General features: G+C 52.3%; 1 protein-coding gene across 2 annotated transcripts in view; it reads right to left on the bottom strand.

The window, feature by feature from the left end:
• Nucleotides 1–13,733, bottom strand: part of ADGB (androglobin) — a 1,188,702-nt gene that overhangs the window by 452,433 nt on the left and 722,536 nt on the right. For both annotated transcript variants that reach the window (XM_085611585.1, XM_085611586.1), the window contains exon 22: nt 217–348. In XM_085611585.1, the coding sequence (XP_085467711.1) occupies nt 217–348 (132 nt within the window). The remainder of the gene's footprint in view (nt 1–216; nt 349–13,733) is intronic.

The raw sequence follows: 13,733 nt of genomic DNA on the forward strand, positions 1-13,733 counted from the left end.
TGTTTTATAATCTAACAGGGCAGATCTCTTGATTAGGATTTGCATGTAAAATAAACAGGTGGTGGTCTATGGCTATAATTGCATGTTTGTTTCATGAATAAGGCTCTGAAAATCTTTTATAGAACAAATCTTTTATGTTTTTTACGGATTGTTATTCAGGTCTAATAAGTTCAAGCAAAATTAAACAGCTTTACAAATAACACTGTATTAACCCACCAGGTATCCTAGCTTTGTAAATTCTTCGAATGCGGGTTCCTCGCCACCAAGCCTGAAGTTTAATTGCAGATGTTTCTTCTTCTGTAGTTGGGCTCTTGCTCTGCCAAGACTCAGAAACCTCATTTTTGGCATCTAAAAATGTGGTAAAAAATTAGAACATTAATGTTCACATCTTTCATCACAAGCCCTCATTGTGAGATCAATTATCTACCTGTACATCCGGCAAAGAACAATGAAACAATTTACAAAATTATTAAAAAATGTTAAATCATTGTTAACCAGTTCAGGGTTACATACCATGTTTAAAGGCCTTCGGAAATAAAAAGCGTCTTTCCCATGTTCAGCAGTGCTTTTCCATTAATCCAAAATATAATTTGCTATGTCTATAACACCTGGTTAGAACACACTGAGGGGCATATTCACAAGAACGTGTAATAACTACCGTAAGAGTAGCATAACGCAACTTTCCATATTGCAGCCAAAATAACCCCGTGTCAATGTGGAATTCACAACACGGCGGTACCATGCATTAGTCTGCCGACACAGCGGACAATGTCCGCGATACAACCACCCTGACGGAGATAAAATCACAAACCACAACTCCAGAAAACCTGCAATGAGCCCTTCCGCGATGAGGAAAGCAGGGATAAGCAGCGCGAGGGCAGCAAACTCACGCGCAATGCGGGAACAAGCACAAGAACAGCATACGGAAAATGCCACAGAACAAAAGAATCCTACAGCTGAGTACCACGGATGCACCCTGGCCAACTGCAGAGGACAACATACACACCACAACATCCAAGCACCGTGGAAGGACAGAACCGACAGGCACACTGCATGAAAGAGACCAGTGGCAGACAAATCAGAGCCGCAGGAGCGACACACCCACCGTGCAGCATTCGCACATAAGCAGAAGTGCACCTTGACATTGGCAACATCCCAGTAGAAACAGCAACCGTTCCACAACTGAACATAGGACACCACTGGAACGCCAAATGTGGACAACCAGGCAAATCACATCTGTAACCCCAGGGATATGTAACATGACAATGCACAATGCCAACCTGTAACCTGCAAATATGTTTTATTCACACATGCAGTGCAATTGGACATCTACTACTGTTCCATGATTGCCACGGGCGGACACAATGTGACGTGCTCATGAGAAGTAGGTGTCAATGATGTAGTTTCTATGGGCCATTCCTGCCGCAGCTGCAGTGGGATGTGGGCCACCAGCCCCATCGCCATCATCAATGTTAGACTTGGGGGTCTCTCGTTGGCGCAAGGTTGCCCTTGTGTCAGGCAGGAACCCTCTCCTCTACGTCAGGGCGCAGGATAACCCCTCGTGAATGACCCTTGCTCACCCTCTAGGTGCGTGGCATGAGCAGCCAAGGCGATTCCTCAGGCGTTGTTGGTTAAGCACTTACAATCATACATACAGTAAATGCATCAATCCCCCCAGAAACGGACACCAGACTTGGATATGTAGAAAAATACGCTTCTTTATGTAAAAAGAGGTATATATCTCCCAGCAGACTTATCACAAGACCAATAACGTTTTCGCTAGGCCACCAGGTTATAAAGCAGGCAAATGTTCTTTGTTCGTAGTTTCAAATGGATACTTTGTAGTCTCTTGCAAATGTTACTTGTGGTTCCAGTACTTACAGAGATCGGCTCCTGCGAACGGGGAAATAAGGCGTTGCGGGCCCCGAGCCCGATACTGGAACTTCTTTCGTGATGTGGAGAGTCGGCACAGGTCGGTGCGACTCTCAGCTTGGGAAGTGGTCTTGGGTCCTCGATCAGCGGGTGTGGGCAGGTAGGCAGGCGCGGCCAGCGACCCTCAGCACGGCGGTGCAGGGGGGTCTCCACAGCGGAGGCGGTGCGGCCTGAGATGTCCGGGGATAGCAAAGCGGGGTCACAGGGCACGGTCAGTGCAGCTGGATGACCCGGCGTAGATCACAGTCGTCGGACGGTTTCCGGCGGGAGGGGTGATAGCGCGTTCAGCGCGCTCCAGTGGCAGGCGGTGACAGGGGTGCAGGCAACCTAGCCCGGGGACAGAGAGCGGCTCCGGACGGAGCAAGGCTCTCACGGGGTTGAGGCAGGCAAGCTCCTGAGTGTCACGGCCCTAGGAGGGGCGATGAGGGGCGCAGTCTCTTTCCAGCGGGATGCACACACGGCTCGAATCGGAGGACGAGCAAAAGCACAGAGAACCCACTGGTCCTGGGGTTCAGTTCAGGGGGCAAGCTCAGATCAAGCCCTTGGAGAATGTTTAAAGCACAAAGTAGCAAAGTCTTTTCAGTAGTCTCTTCCTCTCCTTTCTCAGCAAGGCAAGCAGCAGGCCAGCTCCTCCAGCGTCTTCTTCTCCTTCTAGTCGGGCAGAGGTTCTTTGTGGTAAAACAGGATTCTGATTTCTTAGGAGCCAGGCTCCTACTTTTATACCGTGATTCTTTTGTTCTTTAGCGCCAGGGGGCCTGGGCCTGGCTCAGTCCAGTTCTGGAGCACTTTGTTATGGTGACTCTGCTCTTTCCTTTCAGCAGCAGGGCAGAGACATCAGCCGCTCCACAGGGGGCGGCGCCGGCTTTGTGGTGGCAGAGCACAGGTCTATTCAAGAGTCAAGGTGTACTCCTCCCACCCATCCTGGTGTCATCTCTCTACCCACCACCTGGCAGCCAACCTGTCTCTGGGGATTCCCCAACCCTGCTCCTTACTGTTGCTAGGCAGAACACACACACACAGCAGAGGCGGACTGAAATGGCCAGGTCAGTAAATACTAACTTTCTAAAAGTAGTATTTACAAACCCAGGATACTAAAATAAACTTGACTACAAGAAGTATTTTATTATTCTGAGTTCAGGCATACTAAACTTGACATTCTACCATGCTCTCTGAGTCCACTGGGGTCACAGCGTGTAGTGACTCCAGCAGCCCATTCTGGCCTATGGAGAGCAGGTAGCCTTCAATAGTGAAAAACGAAAATGGCTGTAATTCACTACTAAGACATGCCACACACATCAGGGCATGTCCTACCTTAGGCCTACAATGCACCCTGCCCTTGGGCCTACCAGAGGGGTGGCTAATATGTAGGTAAGGGAAGGTTTAGGGACTGCCAAGTGGGGGCACTTGCGCAGTCAGCGCGACGGTCCCAGACCGGGCACAGGGTCTGCGGTGCCAGACCCTAGACACATTTTACAAGGCCGCTTTCTGTGGGTGGCGCAACCAGCGCTGCAAGCCCACCGGCAGCATTGGCATTCACAAGCCCTGGCACCCCTGGTGCACTTTACTGGGGACTGAAAGTGAATCCAATAAACCAATCATGAACATCAATTACAGGTACACTTTACCTAGGGAGCACTTGCACTGCGGCACGGATTAGCCGTGGCGCAGTGCCCTGAGCGGACAACACCAGCAAAACAATCGAGTGGAACCATCAAAAAGTGGAAGGGAAACTCACGCCAAGGTGCCAGGTCTAACACGTGTCCCCTCCAGCTGAAATGTGGGGAGAACTACCCTTGCCCAGGGGGTTCCTCGTCACTAAGGCGGAAATACCTGGACAGACCGTCAGCGTTGGCGTGATATGTACCAGGACGGTGTTCCACCGTAAAGTCCATACCCTGTAGGGAGATGGACCACCTCAACAGCTTCGGGTTCTCACCCCTCATTTGCATCAACCATCTGAGGGGCCTGTGGTCCGTCTGAACCCGGAAGTGAGACCCAAACAAGTAGGGTCTTAGCTTCTTCAGCGCCCAGACCACAGCAAATGCTTCTCGCTCAATTGCACTCCACCTACTTTCCCGTGGAAGTAACCTCCTACTGATGAAGGCTACGGGTTGGTCTCAGCCCTCCTCAGTCATCTGTGAGAGAACAGCCCCTACACCATGCTCTGAAGCGTCTGTCTGCACTAGGAATTCCTTGGAGAAGTCAGGGGCCAAAAGCACGGGCGCCGTGCACATGGCAGTCTTCAGGGTGTCGAAAGCTTTCTGACAGGTGTCAGTCCAGATCACGTTCCGGGGCTGCTTCTTGGAAGTCAGCTCTGTCAAGGGGGCAACGATCGTTCCATAGCCCTTGACAAACCTCCTGTAGTACCCAGTGAGCCCCAGGAAGGCCCTCACTGCGGTCTGCGTCTTGGGGGGTTCCCAAGCCAGGATGGTCTCAATTTTGGGTTGCAAGGGTGCCACCTTGCCACTCCCCACTTGGTGTCCCAAGTACACCACGGAACCCTGCCCGATCTGGCACTTGCTTGCCTTGATCGTGAGGCCTGCTCGGCGCAGATCCATCAACACTTCCCAGAGGTGGCGCAGGTGTTCGGGCCAGGTGGCACTGAACACTGCGATGTCATCCAGGTAGGCGGCACTGAACGCATCCAGCCCAACCAGTACATGGTTGACCAACCTCTGAAAGGTGGCAGGGGCATTCTTCATTCCAAATGGCATGACTCGGAACTGGAAGTGTCCATCTGGTGTAGAGAATTCTGACCTCTCTTTGGCCCCATCGGTCAAGGCGATCTGCCAGTACCCAGACGTTAAATCAAACGTGCTGAGGAACCGGGCAGCCCCCAGCCGATCAATGAGCTCATCAGCTCTGGGGATGGGGTGCGCGTCAGTCTTAGTTACTGAATTGAGTCCTCTGTAGTCCACACAGAACCGGAGTTCAGGTGTGGCTCCCGGCGCAGCAGCTTTGGGGACCAAGACCACGGGGCTGGACCAAGGACTGCTGGAGGACTCAACCACCCCTAGCGCAAGCATCTTGGAGACCTCCTCCTTGATGCAAGCTCTGACCCTGTCAGTTACCCTGTAAGCCTTGTGCTTCACAGGTAAGCTGTCTCCTGTGTCCACATCATGGACGCACCAATCTGTGACACCAGGAACCAGGGAGAACCTATCTGGAAACTGCCCCAGCAAGTGGCGGCAATCTTCCTGTTGTTCGGGCGTCAGGGTGGGTGAGAGGTGAACTCCATCCACTGACCCATCTTTCTCAGAGGCTACTAAGAGGTCAGGAAGAGGCTCGGTCTCCTCTTCCATTCCATCATCAGTGGCCAGCAGCATGCCCACTTCGGTCCTCTCTAAGTGGGGCTTAAGGCGGTTAACATGTAGGACCCTCAAAGGGTTCCTGGGAGACTGCATGTCCACCAAGTAGGTGATAGGACTTTTGCGCTCCACAACCTCAAATGGACCTGTCCACTTATCCTGAAGTGCACAAGGCTCCACTGGGGCCAAGACCCACACCTTTTGTCCAGGTTGAAGCTCTACCAGAGTGGCATTCTGGTCGTACCACCGCTTCATCTCCTCCTGGCTGGCTTCCAGATTTGCCTCAGCAAGTTGCCTGAAACGCCTAGTCTGGTTTCGGAAGGCCAGCATGTAACTGTATACATTCTGGGGAGGTTTCCTGGGAGATTGCTCCCAGCCTTCCTTTACCAAACTCAGAGGTCCTCTTACCGGGTGACCATACAGAAGCTCAAAGGGGCTGAACCCTAGAGACCTCTGTGGCACCTCTCGGTAAGCGAAGAGCAGGCATGGCAAGAGGACGTCCCACTTACGCCTCATTGGACCGTCCAGGCCCATGATCATGCCTTTGAGGGTTCGGTTGAATCTCTCAACCAACCCATTTCCTTGGGGGTGGTAAGGAGTGGTGAACTTGTAAGTTACCCCACACTCCTTCCACAGGGATTTCATATATGTGGATATGAAATTGGTCCCCCTGTCGCTCACCACCTCTAGAGGGAATCCCACTCGGGAGAAAATTCCCATCAGTGCTCGTCCCACCACGGGGGCCGTCACTGTCCTCAGAGGGATGGCTTCAGGGTACCGGGTGGCATGGTCCACCAAGACCAGGATGAACCTGTTGCCCAGGGCTGTCTTGGGGTCCAGAGGCCCCACAATATCAATACCCACTCGCTGGAATGGCGTACTGACCACGGGGAAGGGCTGCAGAGGAGCCTTGTGCTTCCCTCCGCTCTTACCACTTGCCTGGCAAGTCTGACAGGTTCTGCAGTAGGAATCTGAATTCTTGTGCATTTGGGGCCAGTAAAAGTGGGTGACAAGCCTGTCATAGGTCTTGTCCATCCCCAAATGTCCTGCTAAAGGCACATCATGAGCCAGCCCCAGTAGGAAGGTTCTGAACTTCTGGGGTACCACCAGCACACGGGCCGACCCAGGTTCAGCAGCCTTAGGCTCTGAATACAGGAGGTCACTCTCCCAGTACACGTAGTGTGTCTTGGCCTGAACACCATTGGCCTGGTCTGCAGCCTGCTGCCGCATACCCACGAGAGAAGGGCATTCTTTCTGTTCCCTGCAGAATTCCTCCCTGGAGGGACCTCCTTCTTGCTGCCAATGGGTCAGCTCAGACAGGTCTCCCAGTTTGGCAATCTGTTCCCCGGTAGGCTCCAGGGCATCCCCCTCAGGGTCTGCTTCCTCCTGGGCCGTGGGAACTTCGGGGGCCGGTTTCCCGCGCCTCCTGCGCCTTCTCCCTAAGGCCGGTTCCTGGACCTCTCCCTCAGGCTCCAGGACCCTCTCAACACCCCTACTGGCTGCCATGGACCGGGTGGTCACGCACGCCCAGTCGGGTAGACCCACCATCCTCAGATGCGTGGTCTTCTCCACCTTTTCCCAAGGGGAGCTCTCCAGGTCGTTCCCTAGCAGACAGTCTACAGGCATGTCAGTTCTCACAGCGACTCGTAGAGTACCAGAGACCTCCCCCCACTCAAAGGGAACTTGAGCCATTGGACAACGGCTCTCTATGTTGTCCGCATTGACAACCCTACAGTAGGCATTGGGTACAATCTGCTCTTGAGACACCAGGTGTTGCCTCACCGAGGTCACGCTGGCTCCTGTATCTCTAAGAGCCTCAACCTTCTTTCCATTGATGGTCACTACTTGCCCATATTTCTTAGTGTTAGAGGGCAAGTAGGTTTCAGGGACCATCTCACTGTCTCCTAGCGAGACTAGGGTCATCTGCCCGGGACCCCCACCCTCCTGGACTGCTACCTCCTCCCCAAAGTTAATATTAGCTACTTGCCGGGGTGGAGCACCAGTGGGTGCGGTCTTACCAAACAGGCGACACTTAGGATCAGAGGCAATGTGACCCGGGTCACCACACCTGTAACAATTGAAGGGCCCCTTTGGAACAGGTCTACCTGTCGGGCCCTGTTCTGCTGCGGGGGTGGGGGAGGCTGAGAACCCTTCTGCTGGTTCCCTTGGGGATTACTTTGGGGGCCTTTTTGGAACCCTTTCTGTTTACCCCTGTCCCCCCCACTCTTCTGCTGGGGACCCTGCCCACCTTTGGCGGAGTCTCCCACTTGACCCTTGTGGACCCTGGTGCTGAGCCAGCGGTCCGCCTCCTCAGCAAGCTTCCTCGGGTTGGACAGCTGGCTATCAATCAGGTGCTGGCGTAGCTCAGGAAAACATTGACTGGACAAGTGCTCCCATGCAATTAAATCAAGCAGCCCTTGATAATCATTCGCTTTGCTACCCTTCACCCAACCATCCAGTGCTCTGCAGAAAAAAGTTACATACTCCACATACGTACTCTCAGGGATCTTCTTAGTCTCCCTGAACCTCTGTCTATATAGCTCAGGAGTTAACCCATACCTGGTCATTAAAGCTTCCTTCATATGGGGGTATGAGGCTTGGAGATCTAAGGGTAAATCTAACAGTGTGTCACGCCCTTCAGCAAGGAACCTTCCCCACAACCCCGCTCCCCAGTCTTTCTCAGGGACCCGGTGTGAAGACATGGCCACCTCATAGGCTCTAAACCACTGCCCTATGTCATCCTTTCTAAAATACTCGTTTACTACTTCTTTGGGGATGTACACCTTGGACTCTACCTGCACCGGTGGAGTGCTGCCACCAGAAGGAGCGGTGTCCAAACTTTTCGCCTTCAGCTCCAACTCCTTCAATCTTATATCATGATCCATTTGGCGCTGTTGTGCCTCCAGGGCCAACTTCTGCTTTTCCATTTGTTATGTTATGTTACTCCGCACTTTTTGAGCGCACGGCTACCCCAGAAGGGTGTCCCGGCGCTTTGGCAAAGTGACCCAGAGAAACACGAAACCAAAGGGAAAGACCTACTACCGTCACACTAGGTTACTTAGTAAAAAGCAGAGTTTTCAACTCCTTCCTAAAAGCCAGAAGATTATTCCATTTCCATTTGTCCTGCCAACTTTGCCATCTCCATTGCATGTGCCCTGTCTACGGCCCTGTCTGCCAGCTCCTCTGGCGACCGGACTCTGCTGGGCTCCTCAAGGTTGTCGGGTGGAACGATGTCCCCCGCATTCTGTGGATCTCTTGACTCCTTCCAGGCTCTCAACGCCTTGGTGTACTGGACCCTCCTCTTGAATCCAGCATGGGGAACTCTGAATTTTACACTGTAGCCTCTCAATTGCTCTACCGTGTAGCCTTCCAGTCCCTCCCAATCCACCTCATCCATTCCAGAAATCACAGAGTGTGCTCTTCCAGCAGAGAGGGAGCCAGGCATGGTTGCAAAAATGGCAGATGTCTCAACAAAGTTCAAAAATGAAAACCTGTGGCTGCGTTACTTGGTCTGCTCTCACTATCTGGTGATTAATAATTCACTGTATGCAAATTACAAATGCAAATCCGAAATCCCAGCCGCTGCCAACAATGTTAGACTTGGGGGTCTCTGGTTGGCGCAAGGTTGCCCTTGTGTCAGGCAGGAACCCTCTCCTCTACGTCAGGGCGCAGGATAACCCCTCGTGAATGACCCTTGCTCACCCTCTAGGTGCGTGGCGTGAGCAGCCAAGGCGATTCCTCAGGCGTTGTTGGTTAAGCACTTACAATCATACATACAGTAAATACATCAATCCACCCAGAAACGGACACCAGACTTGGATATGTAGAAAAATACGCTTCTTTATGTAAAAAGAGGTATATATCTCCCAGCAGACTTATCACAAGACCAATAACGTTTTCACTAGGCCACCAGGTTATAAAGCAGGCAAATGTTCTTTGTTCGTAGTTTCAAATGGATACTTTGTAGTCTCTTGCAAATGTTACTTGTGGTTCCAGTACTTACAGAGATCGGCTCCTGCGAACGGGGAAATAAGGCGTTGCGGGCCCCGAGCCCGATACTGGAACTTCTTTCGTGATGTGGAGAGTCGGCACAGGTCGGTGCGACTCTCAGCTTGGGAAGTGGTCTTGGGTCCTCGATCAGCGGGTGTGGACAGGTAGGCAGGCGCGGCCAGCGACCCTCAGCACGGCGGTGCAGGGGGGTCTCCACAGTGGGGGCGGCACGGCCTGAGATGTCCGGGGATAGCGAAGCGGGGTCACAGGGCACGGTCAGTGCAGCTGGATGACCCGGCGTAGATCACAGTCGTCGGACGGTTTCCGGCGGGAGGGGTGATAGCGCGTTCAGCGCGCTCCAGTGGCAGGCAGTGACAGGGGTGCAGGCAACCTAGCCCGGGGACAGAGAGCGGCTCCGGACGGAGCAAGGCTCTCACGGGGTTGAGGCAGGCAAGCTCCTGAGTGTCACGGCCCTAGGAGGGGCGATGAGGGGCGCAGTCTCTTTCCAGCGGGATGCACACACGGCTCGAATCGGAGGACGAGCAAAAGCACAGAGAACCCACTGGTCCTGGGGTTCAGTTCAGGGGGCAAGCTCAGATCAAGCCCTTGGAGAATGTTTAAAGCACAAAGTAGCAAAGTCTTTTCAGTAGTCTCTTCCTCTCCTTTCTCAGCAAGGCAAGCAGCAGGCCAGCTCCTCCAGCGTCTTCTTCTCCTTCTAGTCGGGCAGAGGTTCTTTGTGGTAAAACAGGATTCTGATTTCTTAGGAGCCAGGCTCCTACTTTTATACCTTGATTCTTTTGTTCTTTAGCGCCAGGGGGCCTGGGCCTGGCTCAGTCCAGTTCTGGAGCACTTTGTTATGGTGACTCTGCTCTTTCCTTTCAGCAGCAGGGCAGAGACATCAGCCGCTCCACAGGGGGCGGCACCGGCTTTGTGGTGGCAGAGCACAGGTCTATTCAAGAGTCAAGGTGTACTCCTCCCACCCATCCTGGTGTCATCTCTCTACCCACCACCTGGCAGCCAACCTGTCTCTGGGGATTCCCCAACCCTGCTCCTTACTGTTGCTAGGCAGAACACACACACACAGCAGAGGCGGACTGAAATGGCCAGGTCAGTAAATACTAACTTTCTAAAAGTAGTATTTACAAACCCAGGATACTAAAATAAACTTGACTACAAGAAGTATTTTATTATTCTGAGTTCAGGCATACTAAACTTGACATTCTACCATGCTCTCTGAGTCCACTGGGGTCACAGCGTGTAGTGACTCCAGCAGCCCATTCTGGCCTATGGAGAGCAGGTAGCCTTCAATAGTGAAAAACGAAAATGGCTGTAATTCACTACTAAGACATGCCACACACATCAGGGCATGTCCTACCTTAGGCCTACAATGCACCCTGCCCTTGGGCCTACCAGAGGGGTGGCTAATATGTAGGTAAGGGAAGGTTTAGGGACTGGCAAGTGGGGGCACTTGCGCAGTCAGCGCGACGGTCCCAGACCGCGCACAGGGTCTGCGGTGGCAGACCCTAGACACATTTTACAAGGCCGCTTTCTGTGGGTGGCGCAACCAGCGCTGCAAGCCCACCAGCAGCATTGGTATTCACAAGCCCTGGCACCCCTGGTGCACTTTACTGGGGACTGACAGTGAATCCAATAAACCAATCATGAACATCAATTACAGGTACACTTTACCTAGGGAGCACTTGCACTGCGGCACGGATTAGCCGTGGCGCAGTGCCCTGAGCGGACAACACCAGCAAAACAATCGAGGCACACCATCAAAAAGTGGAAGGGAAACTCACGCCAAGGTGCCAGGTCTAACAATCATCATCATTATCGTCGTCCGGTACCTCAAGAACTGGGATCCATGGGGCCCTGGTGCGAACACAGATGTTGTACAACACACAACATGCAACGATCATCTTGCACACGACATCCGGGCTGAACAGGAGCTTCCCACCTGTGAAGTCCAGGCACCTGATACATGACTTCAACACGCCAAATGTGCGTTCAACGATGCCACTGGTGCGTAGGTGGGCCGCATTGTACGGCCTCTGGGCGGGTGTCTTCGGGTCCCAGAGGGGTGTCATCATCCAAGGGCAGAGTGCATATTCTTGATCACCTGTGACAGTGCAGGGAGAAAAGAGTCAGTACTTGGTTCGGCAGGATGTGATGGCAGGCCCACCAATTCAGTGATGCCTGTGCTGGCTGTGTGTGGGGTGAGTGTAAGCCAGCACTCAGTGAGTAGCTGGTGCTGGCAGCTACACCAACAGTCATCAGGCACTCAGACATGCAATGTCAGAACCACAAGGGGGGATGACTCGAGACGCACAAGGCCATTGGCCCCGGATGCACAGCGGCCGACACAGGCCCACCTCCACGGGACGCTGACCTGTGGGAGAAAGAGGCAGGGTCATGAGGGCAGAGCAGTGCCTCACATGTGTCATGGCTGCATTCCGCATCTCCACACGTCAAGCCGTTGTGTGGCTGTGGTGCCATGAAATGTCCATTGGGTGCAGGGGTAGCCCAGGATGACCATGGAGTGGTGTAGTCATGTCTGGTAGGTGGTTGTGTAGTTTGACATGTCGAATGTGGCTTGGTCACGTGTGCATCCCCACAGATGTGCCTTGTGTGTTGGTGGCTGTGGGATGTATGGTGTGTTGATTTGGTACTTACCAACGAGCAGTCCCGTTCCATATGTGCCATCCTGGAAGCGCTGGTTGATGAAGGACTGTCGAAAGATGAAGGAATCATGCACAATGCCTGGGTAGTTTGCGACGACATTGGTGAAGAGTCCCTGGTGGTCAACTATTGCCTGCACATTGAGGGAATGTGTGTGCTTTCTGTTGCGGTAGTGGTGTGCAGTATTCGCAGGGGGCACGAGTGGAACATGTGTGCAGTCAATTGCCCCCAACACGGCCGGGAATCCAGCTATGGCGTAGAAGCCTTGCTTTGTCTCCAGCTGTTCCTGCGCAGTGTTGGGGAAGTGAAGGCACTGAAGTATGAAGCTGAGGATGGCACCCAGGATATGTGTGATGAACTTTGATAGGGCTGGCTGTGAGACTCCTCCGATTCTGGCAGTTGTTGGTTGGAATAACCCAGAGGCCAACAGGTGCAGCACAGCCAGCAGCTTTTTCTGAGGTGGGATGTTGGTTCTCCGCTGTGTTGGGACCGTCAGCTGTGGGCGATGTGTGTCATGATGCGGGGAATGGTTATCCTTTTTAGCCTGTAGTGGGCAATGACTTCCGCGGGCGTTAGGGCTGTGAGGGTGGTGCGTTTTTGTTTTCGGTAGGTCTGCCCTCTTACTCTACGCTGCCTCTGTGGTGGTCCGGGGGGTGTGTGGGTCCGGGTCCGGGAGGTGGGGGGGTTGGCGGTCCGGGGGATGGTGGCGGTGGGTGTTGTGGTCCTGTTGGGGCTCCGAGCTGCATGATGAGTAGCTCCATGGCGTTGTTTGTTCTTCGGGTTTGGCTGTGTGCAGGGCTCCGTTGCCTACTGCAGGTAGGCGTCCGTCTTTACACCTGCTAGAGGCAGGTGTTAAATTCCTGCAGCCACCGTGGCTTATCGCCTGTTTTTGATTTGCTTCGCAGTTCTGTCAGTTCGTTGTGAAAGTGGTGTTGTTGTTTTTTCGTGTGTTTGTGCACGGGAACGCCTACTCTGCATCTCATTAGAGTTAGTTGGTGGTGTCCGCCGTGGTATTAGATTTTGGTGCAGTTATCGCGGGAATACTGGCAATGTCTGCAGTTTGCATCTGCTTGTGAATGGGGTGTTAAATCTATCTCCACTTTTGTTGCGTTAAGGTGGAGATAAATCAGAGATAAATCCTTGTGAATATGCCCCTGACATGTTTGTAAAGTGCACTGCCAAATCTATTTAATACAAGCAATGTATTAACACCCCTTTCCTCTGTCCCTTCCATGCTTCCTCATCACTTTGATTTTCAGAATCATGCTATATTCATGTCTGTGACTTAGCCAAGGGGTCTCCAACAGCTGACATTCTATACAACATCTGTCTTTACTCTATGCTCCTCACATAAAAGTATCCTCCAAAACTTCCTTTCATACATGATGACATCTCAAGAGAAGGCTATTAATTTCAAATGAATATAGCTATGAGTGTTGATCCCACAAGCTTAAATCAATGCAAGATAAATTCCAAACTTTTACAATGATACTCTTGGCAGAAAACAAGACAGTGAGAACCAATCTTTGTTTCGCTAGTGGTGTGTTTAGAAATGGAATGGTGTGTCTTACCCCAAATGGCATTTGTTGGGAAGTGACCATAATGGGATACCTTTTAAAGCCTTTAATATTGTCTGTTCTACGTCCAGAAAGGTTCCATCAAAAAGCATGCCCACTGCAACTGCAACATTACCATTCTTTCTACACCCTGTGCAGCACTACATAGAAGAGACTAGATCAAAACTGTCTTAGGGGACTTCATAAACAGTTTTAAAGATCTTGAATTGTGTAACTCTGCTTCTAAATGAAAGGAAACTTAATTACC

The sequence above is a fragment of the Triturus cristatus genome, chromosome 6 (genome assembly GCF_964204655.1).
Source record: "Triturus cristatus chromosome 6, aTriCri1.1, whole genome shotgun sequence".
Lineage (NCBI taxonomy): Eukaryota > Metazoa > Chordata > Amphibia > Caudata > Salamandridae > Triturus > Triturus cristatus.